At 38.0% G+C, this 21,105-nt stretch overlaps 1 protein-coding gene across 1 annotated transcript; it reads left to right on the top strand.

Annotated features, from left to right (window-relative positions):
- Positions 1 to 1,476: 1,476 nt before the first annotated feature.
- Positions 1,477 to 20,893, top strand: HSD17B3 (hydroxysteroid 17-beta dehydrogenase 3; the record flags this gene model as incomplete). The annotated part of the gene is made up of 11 exons (XM_079548170.1): positions 1,477 to 1,630; positions 3,386 to 3,432; positions 7,913 to 7,988; positions 11,195 to 11,302; positions 11,994 to 12,061; positions 13,068 to 13,103; positions 17,409 to 17,443; positions 18,430 to 18,511; positions 19,746 to 19,811; positions 19,967 to 20,116; positions 20,783 to 20,893. The coding sequence occupies 11 exons, from the start codon at positions 1,477 to 1,479 to the stop codon at positions 20,891 to 20,893; spliced, it is 933 nt and encodes a 310-aa protein (XP_079404296.1).
- Between the last annotated feature and the right edge of the window lie 212 nt (positions 20,894 to 21,105).

The raw sequence follows: 21,105 nt of genomic DNA on the forward strand, positions 1-21,105 counted from the left end.
ATGTGCAGCTTGTTCAGATGTAAATTATTCCTTGAGTAGTGAATGACTGTGAGGACTTTTTGTATGTATATATTTTGGAGAAGTATTCAGATACTTGTTGTTACGGCTGGCCTTACTTGTGGAGTAAAATTAGGTGTTACAGTGTAGGTAACAGTGACTATACTGTAATTTTAAGACCACGTAAGTGTCAGGAAACTGAATTGTCATTAAGCTAAGATAGTAATATTTTTAATATCATTTTGTTCCATTGCTTGTGATTCAGACATTGTCTTTTCTCTGCAATAAACCTATGTATTGTGGTATTCTGACTGAAGGTGTTAGTAATTTGAAACTCAACATACATTTCTGCTCTTCTGTTGGGGACTTCTGGCTGTCAGAGATTCAGATTAAATTTTAAAGATGGTTCATGTTAAATGTGGAAGAATATCATTGAGGTATGGATGCAATTTCTTGTTTTATCATCATTTGTGCACCAGTCTTTCTCTTTTCCATTTTAAATTGGTCTTTAGAGAACGAATGTTTCAAACATTTCATTTGCAAAGAAGAATAAGTGCTGTTTCTGTGCTTTCTCTGAGAATTTCCATGTGTTAACGTTAAGAAAAAAAAACCAAAACCCTAAAATGTGACTTTTATTAATTTTATTTTAATATCAAATTTCTGTTTTTAGTTTTAGTATTATTATTTTTAATTTGCAGTAAGGCTCTGTTCTTAACACTGCTATTTAGCCTTATGATTTTTATCCATGTCCTCAACTTTAATGATGATTCAAACATATTTTGTTCAGAAAACTGTATGTTCTATTTCCTTGTTAATAAACTACCATACCAGTTGTGCCATAATTTCCCTATCTGTAAAATGCATAATAAACTATTTTCAGAAAACTCTTTAAAAAGTTATGTAGTATTTTTTTCACTGCGTAGGAAGAACTAGGTGTCTTTATTAACCTTTTATTATTTAGTCTTCAAATTTGGAGATAAATCTATTTTTTTTGGCCCAAGCACAAATTCAGTGTGCTATGGAAGCCTCTGTACTACAGCTTAACTCTTCATAGCTGTACAAAGAGGTGTTGTTGTGTGTTATCCCAAGGTCAGGGGTATTCTTATCCAGGGTTTTGGATTAGACCTATCAGTTTCTGCAAAACTTAAACAAAATAGAATTATTTTTCTTCTTTTTGTTCTTGGGTAATTTCCAGGAAAGCAATGAAACCTTCCTACTGAAATGAGCTCCAGAAGTCATTGTTTCTTTCTTTTTTTCTTTCTTTCTTTCTTTCCTTCTTTCTTTCTTTTTTTTTTTCTCCTCCCTTGTGGTCATTTACAAATCTGAGTGTAAAACAGAGACATTATTCTTGCCTGAACTCTGGACATTATTCGGAGAAAACGGATCACATGCTGTGATTAAACCTGTTGTTGCTCTGCCAGTGCGCATTTCCCAGAGAGAGTGTTACTGTTGCATGGTAGCTTGCTGATTTCGCTCGCCATGGAAGACTTGCAGCATCAGCTGCTCATTGTTACAGGGGCTCTGATCTGTTTCTCTGCTCTGCTTAAATGCATCAGATTTATGAACTATATTTTCCCACATTTTTGGAGTGCTTTGCCTCAGGCTTTCTTCCGGTCGCTGGGAGAATGGGCAGGTAATGGAAATTTCCTTACATTTTTCTTTTTGTAATAGAGAGATGAATCTCTCTATTAGTTATGTTACTAATTGGGATATTTTGCTTGTGTTCTCTTGCCCCACTCCTTCAGAGAACAATTTCTACTGTGTGCTTTGTTTCATTTCTTCTTTCTACCTGCTAGTAAATTCAGTTTTATGAACTTCAAGTTTTTGCCTACTTGGGGAGAAGAGAAAAATAAACTAGTAGCAACGTGCACACACAGTGTGTGGATGGGGATTCTCTCCCTATTCTTACTTCCAGTGTTTTTTCTCTATTGGAAATCTATTCTTGCCTAAAAACTTTGAAGACTACAACTCAGCAGTGCTTTTTTAAAGACATTACATATTCTCATAAAAATAACAGAAATATTTAATGAAAGAATTCTTCCTATTAAATGTTTTTCTTAGGGTTGGTAGATCGTCAATATGAAGTAAGAATGAAAAGGCAGTTTTAGAGATACGAGGTTACAGATGTCACCACTGGTGGCATCTTGTTAAGAAGTGACCCCAAATGTACTCTCATGCTAGAGAGTTGGATTGTGTATGTGTTTAATGCGCATATCTCACTGTGGATGAGTAAGAAACAAAACTCAGCTGTTTGTGAAGGACTTGGCTAAGCATCAAGTGCTTCTGAAATAACACGTAAGCCACATTTTGGTGTGTGGGCCTGGCTGGTATGTGGATAGTCAGAAGCACAGCATGGAGCTCTATGAAACCTTGTCCTCCTGGAGGCCCAGAGACTGCCCTTTCCTTCAGTGGACCAATTGTGTTCTGTCATTTCAAATACATTAAGTTTCCTCAGGCTGGTTGTATTCATTGGGCTTGAGTGGCTTGCAGCATCATACGGAATGTGAGATCCCAAGCCCTGCAAGGATGCAAGCTGGCAGGTGGAAGCTTGCTTTTCATCTGCAGGTCTGCTGTGGTCATAAAGATCACTAACTTCCTCACCAGGAGTTTTCTGTTCCCTGTGAACCTAGCTGCTCAAACTCACTCTGCTTCTCTGGTATCTCTGTCAATTTAGAAGTCCTTAATTTACTTTGTTTTTAGACACTGACTCATGTTCAGTTTTGCTCTAAAAATGTGTCAGATGTACCTCAGAACTGTTTTAGGATGTTTCTCCTTTGCTTATTTATCCTTTATTTCTAAGATGATAAGTATTTTCCTTCTATAGCCCTTAATCGTTACTTGCTTTCATGATATTTAAGGTCCAGGGTGCCTTGTAAATGCCAAGGCTTGTTTACTTCCCCAGTGACACTAAATCCAAAGGTAAATCTTGAGATAGAAAGCACTATATAGGTGATGTTAAGTTAGTTTTTCCTTACAGAGAAACTTGCTGTGTCAGGAAATGTATCAGCCTCTGTCACTCCTTACCTACTGCCATTCTGCAATGAACATGCAAGTACAAAGCAGAACTTTTGAAAGAATATATGCATATTAAAAAAATTCTGCCATCTCATAGGTAATAGATTTGTTGCTGTCTCCCCATTCAAAGTGAAAGTATTGACTAAGATGCTACTAGGTGGGTTACAGTGGGGAGAGGTTTGCTTGGAAGACTAATAGTGCTTAGCAATAAATGTCAAGTCACAATACAAAGAAAGGCTTGATTCAGTGGTTTATTAGAAATGTTTTGACAGTAATGTCCAAGAAATGGACAATATTAAGTTTAACAAATTCAATAAAGAGCTAAAGAAAATCTACAATCACCATGATCCTTACTATTATTTTCTTTCTTCAGTGGTCACAGGAGCAGGAGATGGGCTTGGAAAAGCATATTCCTTTGAGGTAAGAAAAATTATACTCCCTTAATTTTACTTCAACAAAATGAAAATTGCTATCTATTACCAGCCTTTGCATGTTAGTAAGAAGAGTCTGGAATTCAAAGCCACTGTGACAAATATAGTACCAATCCTTTCCCTCCCTATTTGCAGAATAACATGAGCTGAGTTCTGTGAGGACATTAGTATTGCATTTAAGAGGAATGTCATTCATGTTGCAGTGGTCCTGTCTGTCCAAGGAAATGAAATGGAAACACCGTGTAATTGAGATTTTGTATTGTCTGTCCAGAGTGGCATGTCTTCCAGCCTATCCTTTTTTTTCCCCCCGGTTTTACAGCTAATGTGTTTTTTCTCTTTTGATGAGGTAGTCCAGTATTAAACACACAAAATGCACTTTGCTATCATTCACAGCTGCAAAAGAAAGTTTGAGAGATATATTTGAAACAACAGAGAAAGGAGAAATATACATAAATGAGTATGAGCTACAAGCTAAGGAACTGACAAGGATCCCTGATAGTCTGGTTAGTAATCCGTCACTGCAGGAGTCTGCAGGAGGAGGGAGCTGCAGTTTGCCATGCATTGCTGTGAAGGTGCTACAACATCCCCTCTGCTCACCATTGCTGAAGGCAGAGAGGCCTCTGAGACTCTCCTTGCTATGTGTGATAGTGACAGTAGCAGATTTTCTCTCTGATGTCTTTGTTCATAACCAGCTCTCTGTCTGAACTGAATTGCTTAGCTGCGATGAAATGTAAGTTATTGTCTTCAGAACTGAGACAACCAGATGAAAATTAACAGGTGGTAATATGGGAGGATCTGGATTAGATGTGAAGCATTCTGAAGTGATAAGTCATATATGATGTGAAAAAATGTACATAAAACGTGTCTCTCAGGAAAGGAAAATGAGTTTCCTTTTGATTTAATTGATTAGATTATTAAACCAGTTCTCCTAAGTATATGCTTCATTTACTCATACTTGAAGCACCTGATTTTGATTACTGGGAGTGGCAATACAATAAGTACTTTCTGAACTGCATTGGAATTAGAAAATATAGATACCAAGTATTGCAGTATTTATTGTAGTTGTGATAAAGATTACAAACTCTCCTGTGTGAAAGAAGGAAAAACGTTGCTTTCCGCCTACTGACTAAGTTGCTGTAACAATAAGAAAATAGAAAGAGTCTGATGAATATGTAAGTCAGGGAAGAATGGGTTGGGGTTAAAACACAGATAAGAACTGTCAGAAATGCTTTATCATGCCCATAGAACTGCATCTCCAGGTGTAGTCACACGCAGAAGCAGCGTGCTGAAGTAACTGTGTGAGAGATCCTGGTGATACTTTAACTATGAGGTCTGCAAGAATCTGAGAGTGGATCTGAGGTCAGAATTTCTGTCTTTGTTCTGCTTCCTTTGTTCCGCATAGGTTATAGAACTGTAAATCCCAGCTAAAAGGCCAGCTGTGACATATGAATGGCCACTTAAGTCGTCAGAAATAATAAAATAACTATTGTCTTTTGTTCCTTTCTTGAGAAAACAGTTTTTGTCAGGAGCTGGCAAGTTTTTGTGGAATGTTTCTTCATTATTTTTGGCTTTCTTGTGTTGACTGAGAGGCATCTTTACCCTTGCTGAGATTTATCTTCCCCAGGTCTTCCCAATCATAGAGGTTGTGCTCAGCTAATGCACGGCACTATTTGAGCTCATAGCTTGGTACATCATCTTGCTGGCTGAGGTCAAAGCACATGATTGTGTGAGGCTTGTAAATGAGTGGACCAGCTTTGTCGCTGCTCTGATGTTGGGTACAAAATTCTCTGATGTCAATCTGACATAGGTTTTGCTGATACCGTGGGCTGGTGTGAACGCAAATCTAGCCTGCAGGCCACAGGGTCACTACATCTGTGTCCCTGGAGCTTGAGCTCTAAGACCAAGCAAAGGCTGTCCTTCAAACATGGACTTGTAACAAGCCACAACATAATACAAGAGCTCCACACTCCTGTGATACCAGAAACTGACACTAGTCCTGGTGATTTGGAAGGATGGTGGCTGTTTCTGCTCAGTGTTTTATATGGAAACCCGAACCAGTGGCTCACAAATACAGCCCAGGAGACAGAAGTCCAGGTAATGATTACACTCCCTACTGGGGGAAAACCCCTTTTTCCAAGATTTGTAGTTAGGTAAATACTTCTGCACACTGGCTGGCTTGGTCTGTGTAAAAAGCTTGAAGTCTCAGAAGACTGATGGTTGATACAGGACACACATTCTGTTGTCCTTTTAGGTTCACAGAATCACAGAATGCCTTCAGTTGAAAGGGATCTTAAAGATCATCCAGTTCCAACCTCTGCCACAGGCTAGTTGCAGTGAGTAGGATGAGGTCTCCCAGGATCCCATCCAGACTGGTCTTGAATGCTTTCAGGGATGGGGCATCCACAGCTTCTCTGGGCAGCCAATGACAGCACCTCACCACTCTCTGAGTAAAGAATTTCTTCCTAATATCTAACCTAAATCTCCCCTCTACGCCGCCCGAGGACAGGGCGGTCCTCGCGCTACGGGTAGGGCAGCGCGCCACGGGCTGCGCTCAACGTTGCCTCTGTGCGGAGTGAGGCAGAGTTAAAAGCCGCGTAGCCTCTGCCAGTGATGGCCAGGAAATTCCTTTCTTAAATGCCTTCATTTTTGTTTGCCTTGAGGGTGCACTTGAATGTTGTAGCTTAAGTGTCCTGTGAAACTTTTTTCTGAAAAGAATGCACGGGTTATATATGAGGAAATAAGTAAAAATAAAAATAAAAATAAAAGAAAGAGAAAAATAAAAATAAAAGAAAGAGAAAAAGAAAAAAAAGAAAAAGAAAAAGAAAAAGAAAAAGAAAAAGAAAAAGAAAAAGAAAAAGAAAAAGAAAAAGAAAAAGAAAAAGAAAAAGAGAAAAAGAAAAAGAGAAAAAGAAAAAGAGAAAAAGAGAAAAAGAAAAAGAAAAAGAAAAAGAAGAAAAAGGCCTTGAGAAATGCTGCTGCAGCCTTATACTTCTAATGGATCTGGCATACAGCAGCAAAGGAGCATCCTCTCATCTGTTCACCTGGCAGTCAGCATTTTTGCCATTCTAGCTAAAATAGGATTATAGCAATAGGGATCATTTTTTACCAGACACAGAGACATATATGAAGTGTTATTGAGAAGCACTACAAAATAAAATTTTGATTTTACTTTGTAGGTGACATGGATGATATTTAATCTTGTTTGAATGCTCAAAAAAGCAGAATGACCTCTGTGTAATCATCTCTGAGTGACAGGTACGAATAAGGGACCAGAGCAAGAGAGACTATCTGCATTGCTTTCCAAGTTGGAAACAGCTTGAGTTAAGCACATTTTAGACAAAGGGAAATTTGCCAGTGTGCAGACAATTTACTTTCTCTTCCTGAGTACCTCATACAGAGCCCATAAAATAAGCTTTCAAAACCATGGAGTGCCCAGGCCTGGACATGTCTCTGTGGCTAATTATGTGAGAGGTTCTCTGAGAGCGTGGGACTGTGAGCAAGGTCTTTGTGCTGAAAGTGCAAATGGCTGTGTCTTATATATTTAATAGATAGTCTGCTCCTTGTACTCTCAGTGTAGTGAGTTTTCAAACAAAGGTCCTTGTTCCTTGACATTCTTTCCGTTGTTTCAGAAGAGCTCAGTAGGACAACCTGCTTCCCTCCAGTAGGTTTAAGGAGAGTGCATTGCAGGGAGTCAGTGGCAGAAATGAATGGGTCTTCACTGTGTGGCCTTCGCCAGTTCACTCCTTGTTCCAAGATAACATGGTACTTTCAGAAGTTGGCCTTTATCTTTTGTACTGACTTTTTCTTGCTTCTTGCTCTCACAGGCATTTTCTGGTTTCAACTCTTATCTTTCTTTGTGCACATAACTCTGTCCCACTGCTACTTAATAACTTCATTTCACAAGCTTTGCATGTGTTTTTTTTTTCAGATTCTGCCTAAAACTCCTTTGCTGGTGGGAATGGGTAGCTTACAGAAAATACATTCTATGTAGTCCTTCATTTGTAGGTGACGTGGATGATATTTAATCTGCATGTGGAAATGCCAAAGTCTCCATGCATGGACTTTTTTGCATGACTTCTTTTTTAATCTAATAAAATAATGAAGGTCAAAGATGGTGTTGTAAAATGACTAGAAAGTAATTATTTGTCTTCCCAATGCTTGTCTGGGAAATGCCACATCATTTTTTTTCTCTGCATGCACATGCTTAAGTGAAACTGGCTGTGGTTGTTTATTTTTAATCATATGGTTGGGACTTCATTGTTGTCCAACATATTTTCTTGTAAGGGGCAAAAAGGTATTTTCACAGACTACTAGAATCTGGTTTTAATATCTGTTGTTTGCCCATTAGACCAGTGACAGACAACTGAAAGCAATTAATAACTGTAATTGTTTTCAATAGTAAAATTAGAAAATTAAAAAAAATCATGTTCAATATTGCTTTCCAACACTTTTATATTCTTCTCTTGTAGCTGGCAAGACATGGGTTAAATATAGTTATGATAAGTAGAACTCTTGAGAAGATGCAGAGAGTAGCCAATGAAATCGGTAAGTGTTTGTACCACATTTGTTTGCCTTCCCATTTGGCAGCCTGGCTTGGTGGGAACCTGGGCCTGCTTCCCTTGTCGAGTGGAGTCCCAGATATTGCTGCAGATAGAGCCCAAGCTCTTAGTGCAAAACTACAGGCACTGTTTCACTGCATTGGTTGAACCCTTCTAGTCATAGATTGCTTTAAAAATACATGCTATGATTCAAACAGTTCAATAGTTTGGGACAAAGAAATATGACTCCACGTTCTATTCTGACTTCACCTGAACTTAAGATCTCTAAATACAGGCAAGGAGATAGGACAATAGATTTATTTGAACAATCTATGAATGGGCTTTTGCTTGAGAAAGAAAGATTACCTTGAGGCTAGTTCTTGGAATGCAGCAGAAGAGGAGTAAAAGTGAAATAATTGTAGCTGTTGTCCTCTTTTTTTCTCTTTTTAAGGTTTACAAACTACATTTGGCTTTCAGTAAGACAGTAAAGTAGTGTGCATTTAGAATTAATGTTCATTTTCTTTTCTTCAAATGGAATCAGCCATTTGCCCTGGGGAATAGTTTATTTAAACACATTAGGATTGACGGTTAGGATTTCTATAGGAGACAAGTGCGTTTATATCCTCTGTTAACTTTACAGACATCTGTAATTGGGTTTATTCTTCCATATATTGCCTCTGTCCCTAAACTCCCCAGTGTGTGTGCTGCTGTGCTGGCTGTGCTTTGCCAGGCTCTGAGCCCTTCCAAAGAGAAGGATGTGACACAGGCCTCAGACCAGATTGCACCCACAGGAGGTATCTTTTGTATCTTGGGGATGAAATCGACTACTGAGCTTCTGAATTTCCTGCCTAATTTACCCCTCATTTCTAGATACAGACTTGCTTTCCTTTGAGAAGCAAGAAAGGGGAAACACCAGCCTAACTGTATCCCATGAGACCAGTGCAGCATACACTGGCTCCTACAAAGTAAAAAGCCATAAAAATATGGACTCCAGTGAAGATTATGCAAGCTCTGGTGTTGCTGCGTTTCTCTGTGGCTGAATATTAAATAATTAAAAAATCTAATTAAAAAGAAAAAAAAGTTTAACAGATTTATATAGTTTCTATGCATTGTAAATGATAATGGGAAGCAAAGAATGAAAACAATGAGGTCCCTGAGACTAAGACAGCTAAGTGAAGAATGAGAGAGGTGTAAAAAGGTAGTGCCCTGCAGATTCCTCTTTATAGGATTTACATTGAGGCCAACCTTGGGGCACCTTCCCCATGCATGTTCTGTGCTCTGCAGCACCCCCTCACCAAGGGCCTCCTGTCCTGGATGGTCCGCTGCAGCAGCCTGCCAACGGCAGATAGCATCGAGTTTTCCCCAGAGCATGCCTGAAATTGCTGGCAAAACCCAATGAGATCTTCCCATTGTGTTCAGTGGGTTTTGGTATTTCTCCAGAATGACTCATGTTATTTGTTGTGCTGAGTTGGAGAGGAATACATAACAGCAAGTAGATGGCACAAACAAAATGAATGGGAGGAGGACACAGCAACAGCAAGCATCTGATATGGAGGTCAAAAAAATCAACAAGGAGCTCTAGGTTAAAGTTTTCAAATAGCTCCTCTGATTTCAATATTCAGACTCAGGATTTATTGTAATTAAGCTAAGTAATTACTGGGAAGGCGAGTTAAGCTTACTGTAATTTTGTGAGAGTAAATAAACAATGGAAATCCAAAATGAAGCAGAAGTCTAACCAGAATGATTTTATTGTTTTTTAATTTTTTTTCTTTTTCTTTCTAAACTGTCTGAACAAGAAACATTTCACATTTATGCACTGTATCCTTTTCCAGTGAGTTGGACACAGTAACGAGAACACTTGACTTCCTTCTCAACTTATTAATGTTATTTACCTCACTGTACTGTTTTGTGGTAAGATAGATGAAGAGAGGCTAAAATGTAGATAACTCCCTTAGTCTCAGTAGCTTGCTTTATTTCTGTGGATCACAGATGTGCTTGAGAGTAGCTCTCAGAAATAGAGCTTTCAGCAGGCCATTCCACAAGCCAAAAAACACTTCCTTAAAGAAGAATCAAAACCAGATTTCAACCCAGCTGGACAGGATGGCTCTTTTAGAACATGAGATAAAACATAATAAAATAAGTTTTGTGTGAGGACACAGAGCTAATGGTTTCTCTAGACGAATTGCTTGTTTAACATGTTTACTATTGTTGTTGTAAAACATTCATTCTATGGAAGTTTCAATCCACAGTGATGCAAATGTAGGAATGAAATTGGCTGAAAAGGATGCAGAAAATGTGGCATCACAACTAGTCTATCTGTCTCCTCGTCCTACATGAAAAAATGACTGCTTGTTAAAATGTTGATCTTTTACACACACACACACACACACACACACACACACAAAACTCACCTCACTTTAAAACAATTCTGTTCTTATGTTGAGGATCTGGCACCACATTCATCTGCCTAATGCATGTTGACAATGTTCTTTCATAAGTATAATGGTAACTGGGGAAGAGTTGCTGTATTGCTTATTTATTTCGGTTTTTTTTCTTGCTAAAGGACTAAATGCTGTTTAGGTTTTGTCAGGGAATTTCCATTAATTTCAGGGCATAAATTCATCCTATTTGCCAGTTATTTCCTTGAAAATAACTGTAACGAGTGCGGGTGTTTACCTTGTGATTTAACTATTTTTAAAGCAAGAAAGTTGAAAAAATGATTATCATAGAATCATAGAATCACGAGGTTGGAAACGACCTGTAAGATCATCTAGTACAACTGTTTTCTGATTACCACTCCTACCACAAGCTACTACACCGCATCTTGCAGCTCCTCATCCAGATGCCTCTTGAACACTGCCAGTGACAGCAAATCCACCACCTCCCTGGGCAGACATTCCAGTGCCTGACCACTCTCTAAGAGAAAAAGTTTCTCCTTATGTTTAATCTAAACCTCCTCTGATACAACTTGCAGTTGTTTCCCCAGGTCCTGCTCGTTGCCTGGGAGGAGAGGCCAAACCCCTCTTCACCACAACCTCCCTTCAGGAAGTAGTAGAGTGCAATGAGTTCTTCCTTGAGCCTCCTCTTCTCCAGAATAAATCTGTGCAGTGGACATTGTTAAGTGAGACATTTCACTGTTTTTCTAACTACTGCATTACAGTTCTTCTCTTTATAGATGGAAAGGGCTTTTCTGTTTTTTATTCTTTATTACAGAGCAGGCCACAGCTCAAAAGGTGAAGGTTATACAAGCTGATTTCACTAAAAATTCAGTATACGAGAACATCGAAAAAGATCTGGAAGGCTTGGAAATAGGTGTTTTGGGTGAGTTGCTGATGTCTGTTATGTAAATGCTATTTTATGGCTGCAGTGTATTAAACACAGAATTTTACAAATTATGTGTGTTGTAACAACTTGTTAGCCAACAACTAAACCAAGCATACAACTGCCTAACATATTAGAATATAAATTATCTTGATCAAGTTTTAAAAGTGAATTAAGATTCTCCAAGCATTTCCCTTTTCTTTGTGCACTAGTTTCTTCTGCCGTGAACAATTTTCTGCCATTTAATGAGCAGTGGCCAGCCCGTGGGATTATTTTTTCCCTGTTTGGCATCAAGGAATTACAGCTGTGTGTGGTTCTTACATTCAAATCGAAACAAGCCTGAGGCTAACACTAATTGGTGTGATCCACACAGGAACAATTGAAACTTTTTTTGTTTATTTGTTAAAAAAATTATCCTTTTAATGAAGAAACAAACAAACTAAACAAGAACAAAACAAAACCGAACAATCAACCCGCCCTCCCCAGACTGTACAGCAGACTGTTTTTCTCTTCCCTGAAGTCAGCACTGGTCGATAGCAATGAATTCAGTGAGAACAAGACTCAAAGCTAAGCAGCATTTCTCTTCATATGCAGCTTAAAAACCAAGTCTTAAGGAGAAGGCATTTGCTTAATTAGCTGAATTAAGACTTTGTCTTGATGTGGTCCTTATAATTATGTTTCCTTTGATTAGTTAACAATGTTGGAATGCTTCATAATCCTCTTCCATGCCGTTTCCTTAATGCACCAGATGTAGATGAGGTAGGATTACTCTGTGATTTTCTACTTTCAACATAATAATTAGGAATTGTTATTCTCCTTAGCAAGTGGCAGATCCTCCCTCTACTACCATCAGTGCCTATTTCAGTGTAGAAGCATATTTTGGTTTGTTTTTAATGTTTGGAAGAGCTTGCAATAGAAAAAAATAGTAGAGTTCAGCTCAACTGCAGCAGGCAGGTAACAATAGCTGAGATCAGCTATGCTGTCACATAACACCATGTGGCCAGCTCAGTCACAGCTGCAGCATTTATGTTAGTGTTATCAAAACTTTATTTTGTAGAGATACCATTGATTTAATGTGTAGGAAAATAAAAAAATAAACCTTGCTTAAACATGCTTTATTTTAGGGAGAAATTTACACACTCAGAATAGTTTCACGGGATTAAGGACTTGATCACATTCTTCTTTGCCTTATTATTCAGCCTGTTTGTCACCATCTGTTACAAACTACAGATCCACAGCTGACTGCTTCCCACTGTGCTGCAGCCATGAGGTGGAACCTCTGCTGCTGCTATTGCTTGTGCCTGCAAGATGGCGTTGGGACAATACCTCTGCACAGAAGTTCTTATGCTGCACAGACATCATGTAGAGAAATACTGCTACCTCTGTTACTGGGAGACACTCCAGCTCAGCTTGGCACCTTTGTAAGCTGAGTGCAATTTGGCATGCATCTAGCTTGGTTTGCTGGTGCCAACAGTGCTGGGACACCAGGCTCTGTAGTGTCATCATGCACAAAGACACAGCTGGGCAAAATGAAGAGTGCTATAACAAAGAGATGTATGAGATTTGAGTTCAATGTTTAGTGAAACATGAATCCAGGGCTCATTTGCCTTTAAGTATCTCACATCCTAGACTCAGTCAGTGAAAATCCAGGGCAACTCTGCTTTGCTAGCAAGTTTTTCAGTTGGAATTGCTAGGTTTGTAATGTAGAAAAGCTACATGCTTTTTGAAGTTAGCCATGAACTTACTGCTTTCTTGCTTATTGCAGAACCTTGTCAACTGTAACATTATTTCTGTTACAAAGGTATGTGTCATATGCATCAAATCTGAATTCATTGCACTGAATAAGAGCAGTCATTTAATCACATTAATTGCATGACTATTGTTAGTCATGCAATTAACTTTCCTGTACAAATTCATCCAGTTTATCCAAAGACATTCCTATTAGGCTGGAATGTCAGCATTATTTGAAGGACTTTGTTGGTTTCTAATATCTATGAAATATTTTGAGTTGACTGGAAATGTTTTTGCACAATTGGTTGGTTGATACACATTATTACACTGCATCTGAATCATTTCCCAAAAATAAGGTGGTGTCCCTAATCAGGAAGATTTGTTTAAAAATAAAAATCTGCAGGACAAGAAGATCCACAGTCTTTTTGTGCTGTGCTGTATATTCATTTTTTGAAACAATTCTGTTCTACAAAAACATTTTTCTATCAGTGTAAGAAAGGAACTTCAGGAATTGACTCCCAGATCACTGTTTTTCTTTGTGCCAAATTTGGTTGGTTACTTTACTTGCAAGAGCAGTTACTGTTCCATGCTTAAAGATTTGTGTTGCTCTGCAGTTAGCAAGTAGTATGTTAACATAACAAGAGCAGAACCAGAGCTTCAGAGTTCATCTTAACTTTGGCTAAGAAATTCTTAAATGTTACATGAAAATTGTGAACAGATACTCCACTTTGCATAGCAAACTTTACCTCTCAAATTTGTAGTGCTGCTTAATGACTTCAATTAATAAATCATGTGAGATCAATAAATTAAAACAAATTCATTTATGAAGTAGTTTGGTGAACTTTCTGCTAAAAGGTTTTATTCCATTTATCGCAGAATTATAGAGGTTGGAAAAGACCTCTGAAGATCACCTTGTCTAGAGTCCCTGCTAAAGTGGGTTCTCTATAGTACATTACACAGGACATTATTCGGGTGGGTTTTGAATATCTCCTGAACGAGAGACTCCACAATCTCACTGGGCATCTCGTTCCAGTGCACTGTCAAACTCAAAGTAAAGTTTACTTTTGGAGTTAACTAGATCAATCTATGCCCTTGACAGGGGGGCAGTAGACCCCTGGGCCCCTCCAGCTCCACAAAATAGGAAGGAAGAGGGAAAAGGGGTAGGGAAATGGGAGCTGGGCTCAAGGAAGGGGAAAAAATAGCAGCAATGATCTGTGGAGGAAAACTCCATTTTATCAACTATGATATCGGAATGCAAGGTAACACAATATTATACAATCTAATTGAAACTGAGACTAATAAATCAAATAAAATAAGAGAGAGAGAGTGTTCTCAGGAATCAAACCTGCAAAGCTTGGTACTGCTAGGAAAGCACACTCCAATACCCCCTGCAAGGCCATAAGAGACCACCCCACCCAGAAGGGCCAGATCCCATTACTTTGGTGACGTACAGAGACAGGTACCCGGAATTGGAGCATTAACACTTTAACTCCCAGTGCACTACATGATGTTATGATGTGCAATTTCGAAAGCCAAAAATCACAAAACCATGACACTCATGTTTGCATGTAAATTCTTATGTTCCAGTTTGTGCCCATTGCCCTTGCCTTGTCTCTGAGCAGCACTGTAAAGAGCCTGGCCCCATCCAATTGAATCCTGCCCTTACATACTTACACTGATAAGATCTGCTCTCAGCCTTCTCCTCTCAGTCTTCTCTCAGTTTTCTCTTCTCCAGACTGAAGAATCACAGCTCTCCTAGCCTTTCCTCATAAGAGAGATTTTCTAGGCCCCTAATCAAGATGAGTGGTGCAGCTGGCACAATAGAAGGGAGGTATACCATCCATAGGGACCTGGACATGCTTGAAAAGCAGACATATCAGAACCTAATGAAGTTTAACAAGGCCAAGTGCTAGGTGCTGCACTTGGGCTAGGGTTATCCCAGATATGAGTACAAAGTGATAGAACTCACACAGAGCAGCCCTGCAGAGAAGGACCTGGGTGTCCTGATGAAAGAAAGGCTGGAGATGAGCCAGCAGTGTGCACTTGCAGCCTGGAAAGCCAACAGAATCCTGAGCTGCATCAAAAGAGGGGTAGCTAGCAGAGACAGGGAGGGAATTGTTCCCCTCTATTTTGCCCTTGTGATGCCCCATCCGAAGTAACGTGCCGAAATCTGTGGCTCCCCAGTACAGGAGGAATGTGGAGCTCTTGGAGTGGGTCCTGATGATATGATTGGAGGCTAGAGCAACTCTCCAACAAAGAAAGGATGAGGGACTTGGGCTTGTTTCTGTTGGAGAGGCTCTAGGGAGACCTCATTGTGGTCTTCCAGTACTTGAAGGGAGCTTACAAGCTAACTTTTTACATGGTCTGATAGTGATAGAACGAGAGGGAGTAGTTTTTAACTAAAAGAGGAGAGATTTAGGTTAGATGTTAGGCAGAAATTTGTTACTCAGAGAGAGGTGAGGCAGTGAAGCAAGTTTCCCAGTGAGGCTGTGGATGCCCCATCCATGCAGGTATTCACAGTCAGGCCAGATGGGATCCTGGGTAGCCTAAACAAGTAACTGGCAACCCTGCTAATGGCAAGGGGGTTGGAACTAAATAATTCTTATGGTCCTCTCCAACCTAAGCCACGCTACGATTCTTTGATTCTTGTCTCCTCCTTCTTATCCTTTTTGAAGACTGAATAGACACTGGCTTACTTCCAGTCCTCAGGCACCTCTTCCATTCTCCTTTCAAAGAGGACAGAAAGCATTTTGGCAATCACTTCTGCCAGCTTTCTTAGTGCTTGTGGGTGTATCCAATTGATACATGGATTTGTGTACATCAAGCTTGCTTAGGTGATCTCTGGCCTCAACCAAGTGGAATTCTTCCTTTCCTCAGACTGTCTCTCTTACCTGTAGAGTGTGAGATTCCTGAGAGGCAGTCTTAGTAGAAGAGACTGAAGCAAAGAAAGCATTCAGTAACTCTGCCTCCATTATCAAGGTGTCCATCTCATTCAGCAGTGGACCCACATTTTCCCTAATCTTTCTTTTGCTACTGATATACTTAAAGAAACTGTTCTTGACATCCTTGACCTTCTTTGCCAGATATAATTCCGAGTGGGCTTTAACCTTTCTTGTCACATCCCAGTCTGCTTTGACACCATTGTTACATTCCTCTCAAGTGGCCTGATCCTTTTCCCACTTTCTGTTGGCTTTTTTCTAAAATTAGAGTTTTTCCATGATCTCTTTGCTCACCCAAGGCTTGGGGATTCCTTTCCCTCAATGTTACAACTCCTTCCTCTTCAATTTTTTCACAAAATTTCACTTTCCTTCAAAACTCAGAGAAGAAATCATGCTCCTAACTGCCATTCCTCATGCCTTGGTACAAATCATCTTTACATTTTTTCCCAGTCCTTGGCTTGACTGCTGGTAGAATCCTGCTCACTACCTTTTGCAGTGGGACACTTGTGCTCCAGGCATTCCTACAGATGTCAGTAGAGTTTTTACCACTGAGGAAAGGCAGGACCATTTCCAATGTTTTCCACTTTCCTTGAAAATTCTCCTTCACCCCAGCTGATATGACATCAGCATCCTTTCTGAAAATGAAGCTTGTGAATCTCACCTTGATCCTTCAATCAATGACATATATACAATGTATACATTGATACAATGTATACAACGTATACAATGACACTTCTGAAAAAAATAATAGAGAACTAATAGGGACTGAAATAAATAATTGAATTATTCACTTGCACTGACATTTATTACAGTTCTTGACAAATTAGTTCCAACTTTTATCCTGCAAAGTTTCAGACTTACATATTTTTATAATGAATCAATCAACTTCCTAAGGAGTTAAGCTTAATGGCAAAAGCTACTTTCTTACCTGAGATTGGATTTAATCTCACTTTAAAATCAGAAGAATGATTCAGTCTCCTGTTAAAATTGAAATAGATCTTTAAATAATTAGTATAAAAATGACCCAAAAATTCCTTTGTTTCCAGAAAATAAGTTTTCTTTTAATTAATTTTCTACTATTTCTGATCCAGGTGGAGCCAGAAGAAAAAAGTCTGAAAACATGATAGAGCTTACTTTCTCCTTGTGATTGAAAACTGAAGATTCATGAAATTCAGATATTGATGAAAAACTTTGGATAAGCATATGATTTTCATGGCTTAGAAGACTGACCTTAGATATTTTTTTAACAATTTAGCTAATTGGTAGGCCATTAGCATTTCTAAAATGTTTCTCAAACCTTTGAACGTGCCATATTTGAACTGGACATGTATTTGGGGCTTAAGCAAATGGGAAACCTTCTGAATAAAACAAGAAGAATAAAAAAAAGCAATTAGAAATAGGAAATTTGGTATATTTTTAATGTACTTATCTTACAGATGACACAACTAATTTTGAAACATATGGAACCAAGGTAAAAATAATTTTTCCATAATTTTCAAATGGTTTTTGTTTCTACTACCACTTTCTTCAGTGAAAGGTATGCTTTTTCATTATTAACTTCTGCACTTGATGGAATGTCAGTCAGTAAGATTTACTTCTCTTGCTGTTAGTGCCATGTGAATGAATGATACAAACTGCCACAAGTTGTCAGTTAACTGTGGAATGGAAAAGATAATATAAAATATTGATCTGTTTATAGAAAAAGCATGTAGCTACTGCAGATATAAAGTTATACATGACAGCATACATTCAATTCTACTTCAATATATTTTTTATTTTTCCAGGATTGTTAGCCATCATTTTTTAAAGCTCTAGAAATACTTGTACTTCCTCTGGGAGATTAATTCAGCTATGTACTCCCTTTTCTCCTTTTAATACTATGTGCACGTTAGACAGAGGGTGTTCTTAAGCTGTTGAGGTTTACAGATGCAGTTTCTAGAAAACATTAACTAGTACCTTTTAGAGGACAGTGCATGCTTTTTGTTTTGAAAACAAAATAAGCTCTTACTATTTAACTGTTTTGCTCTGTTTCGTTTTTCCTGGTTGTTGCAGAATGAATTGTTTTTGGTGATTTGTATAGGGAATTGTGAATAGGGAAACTAAAACAACAGATGCATGGAACAGGAAAATGAATGTGCTGGCTAATGAGCAGAGGGGACCTACCAATTACTAAGGAGCATAAAATCTGTGATGGCAATTTTTCCTCTGTTAGATGTAAATAGCTTCTAAAATGTTCCCATGGTTCTACTTGGATAGGGCATTAAATTTTCACTTATTCCATTTTTCCTAGCTGCATTAGACTTAATTGCACCTAACAAAACGATAAAAGTTGGGTCTTCAGAGAGTGTAGTCTACAGGATAATAGGAGAGCTCTGCCTTCTTGGGGAGAAACATTGCTTTCCACTTGTGAAGGTTTTTACCATAATGCTGTATGTAACTATCTAAATTAAATTTTAGACAGAAAGGTCTGATTCTGAACCTATCCTCTGGTCTGGGAACTTTCCCTTGTCCCCTGTACACAATGTACTCAGCATCTAAGGTAAGTCTTTTACGTAGCTTTATAAATCTCCATCAAGTGTTTACCAAAATTTTATATCAGCAATACTGACCTGGGATTTCAGATGACATAAAACAGTCTTATTTCTCTGAAATAATGGAATGATGTGAATTAGTGATAGCTGAGAACTAAGAGTCAGCTATGCAAATGAAATCCAGCTGAAGATATGTCTCATCACTGGAATATTTTTGTCTTTAATTAGTGTTATAGCAATGCCTTTTGTAGAATGATGAATTTTACTGGGCTTGCTTAGCTGTCTTACTTGAAACTGCAGTTGTACAGAAAGGTTAGATTTTTCTTATAAAGTCAGGAATAAAAATCCTGGTAGGTGGCTGGTGAATTTCCTCATTTCCTAGATTTCACTTTGAAATATTACTTTAAATTGAAACCCCAGATCTTATGAAAATGAGGAGATATTGATTTTTACTGAAACTCCAAAAATGATCTGCCTTGATCATATTTGCTTCAAATGGAAGATTCTATGAATCTTTGAAAAATTCAGGAGTTCTCTGGTTAAAATGGTTTTTATATCTCTTATTAATAAAGTTGTTAAGCTAACTATGTTCAGTGTTGCTAAGCTTCTGAATATTTCTAAAATCATTCATTATATTAAAAAGCCAGCTTTTACACAAAATACATTCATGTACATGCAATCTTCATGGTGTGAAGAAAAGCTTAGAAAGATAAACCCTAAAGGTTGATGCCTAAAAACAAACAAGCAAATAAATAAATCTCCAGCAAATATATATATATATATATATATATATATATATATAAAATCACATTTGTACGCTATGGTCATAGACATATATTACAGGCTTGAGTTGTGCTTCACTGATCTTTTCATTTCAAGAAAGAGCAATATAAGTCTTGGACTGGGAAGGTAGATGTCATTCAGAGATGGCAACAATGTGCTACAAGAACTAAGATAAATGGGACTCTAATATTTTTATTTCTTGCATTTTCATAAATATGATAAATTTTTGATAAAGGTCTGCAGTTATACCTGTTTCATATCTAGCTTGGGCCAGTGCAAGACATCGTCTTCTCTGATCTTGGTGTTACTAGTGGAGGAGAGCAAAAAATGTGTCTTCAAACACTTTTTCACCACTAACTGTGCCTCAGGTTGTCTAAGATGTTCGGGCATAAATTTTTGAGTATTTGTGAAAATACATAATTTCCTGCATTAACATTATTTCATTTTATTTTATGCTAGGCCTTTACATGCACTTTCTCCAAAGCACTACAAGCAGAGTATAAAGAGAAGGGAATTATCATACAGGTGATACTATATCTTACCTTTACTTATTCCATATCATGCCTTAATCCATTGCAGATATGTTTTACAGTTTCTCAGATGCCATGAGATTCTGCAGAGTGAATGGTCTTACGTAGATGTCTGATAACATTAAACTCTTACTACATGCCTTATTTTAGGTAGTGGCTCCTTATGGCGTCTCTACTCCAATGACAATGCACCAAAAACCTGGTCTTATTACAAAGACAGCGGAAGAGTTTGTTAGTGAATCACTGCATTACGTCACTTTCGGAGATGAGATTTTTGGATGTTTAGCCCATGAATTACTGGTAATTGCATATGATAATTTGTAAACAGATTCTAAAAGTTGAATCAAGTCTGCCTGGGCTCATCGGGTTTTTTGGTTCATTTTCGAAATCTTAAAGTTACGTTTCAAAAGACAAACTGTGAATAGGTTAATGTTAATATGGCACCAGTAAACTCTGAAGGGAAGAAGATACATGCAGAGTGCAGTGCTGTAAGCAAGGTGCAATATTCTCAACTTCTATGTTTTGAGCTGAGGTCAGTTTGATGTCTTCATCTCTTCTCCAGCTGCCAGTTTCCTACCAAGAATATATCCATGACTCTACTCCTTTAAAGAAACCAATCAGTAGATTAAAAATTCATTAGTGAAGAAAGGAAAGTACATAAAAACAGACTGTACTGTCACATAAATATAAATTCCTCAAGATATCAAACTAATACATACATATATATATATATATATATACATGTATATGGCAGCTGTTAATGGTGATCATCTAACAAAAGTATAAGGATGAGAACAGAGAAAGAAAGAGCATTTTCTGCTGAGGGAAACATTTGTACTAAAAATATGAAGTAAAATCTTACATATTTATTATTTTCTACAATCTTTCTGATCACGTGGTTAATTTCTTTCAAAAGGTTTTTGTAACCTTCTGATTTTGCATTGTTTTTTCTTGATTATTCTAAAGGCATGCGTTCTGCAGCTTGTTCCTTTATGGGTACTCCACAGTGACAGGCTTCAAGAAGCAGCCCTGCAGGCATTTACCAGTTATCTTAAGAAGAGGTGGAGGACATCCTAAATCTTTTTTTGTTTTTTATTTAAATGATAACATGCAATGGGAAACTCCAACGGGAAGCATTTAACCATGGCTCCGTGTACGTAGAAAAAAATGAAATCAGATGGAAACACAGCTGCATGCAAATCATGCATCAAAAGATAATTGAAATTCTTACTGTCATTCATTGAAATTCATTACTGTCCCTTTCCAGTGACTTCTGTGCTTTGGATAGG

This window comes from Tetrao urogallus (genome assembly GCF_951394365.1).
Source record: "Tetrao urogallus genome assembly, chromosome: Z".
Classification (NCBI taxonomy): domain Eukaryota; kingdom Metazoa; phylum Chordata; class Aves; order Galliformes; family Phasianidae; genus Tetrao; species Tetrao urogallus.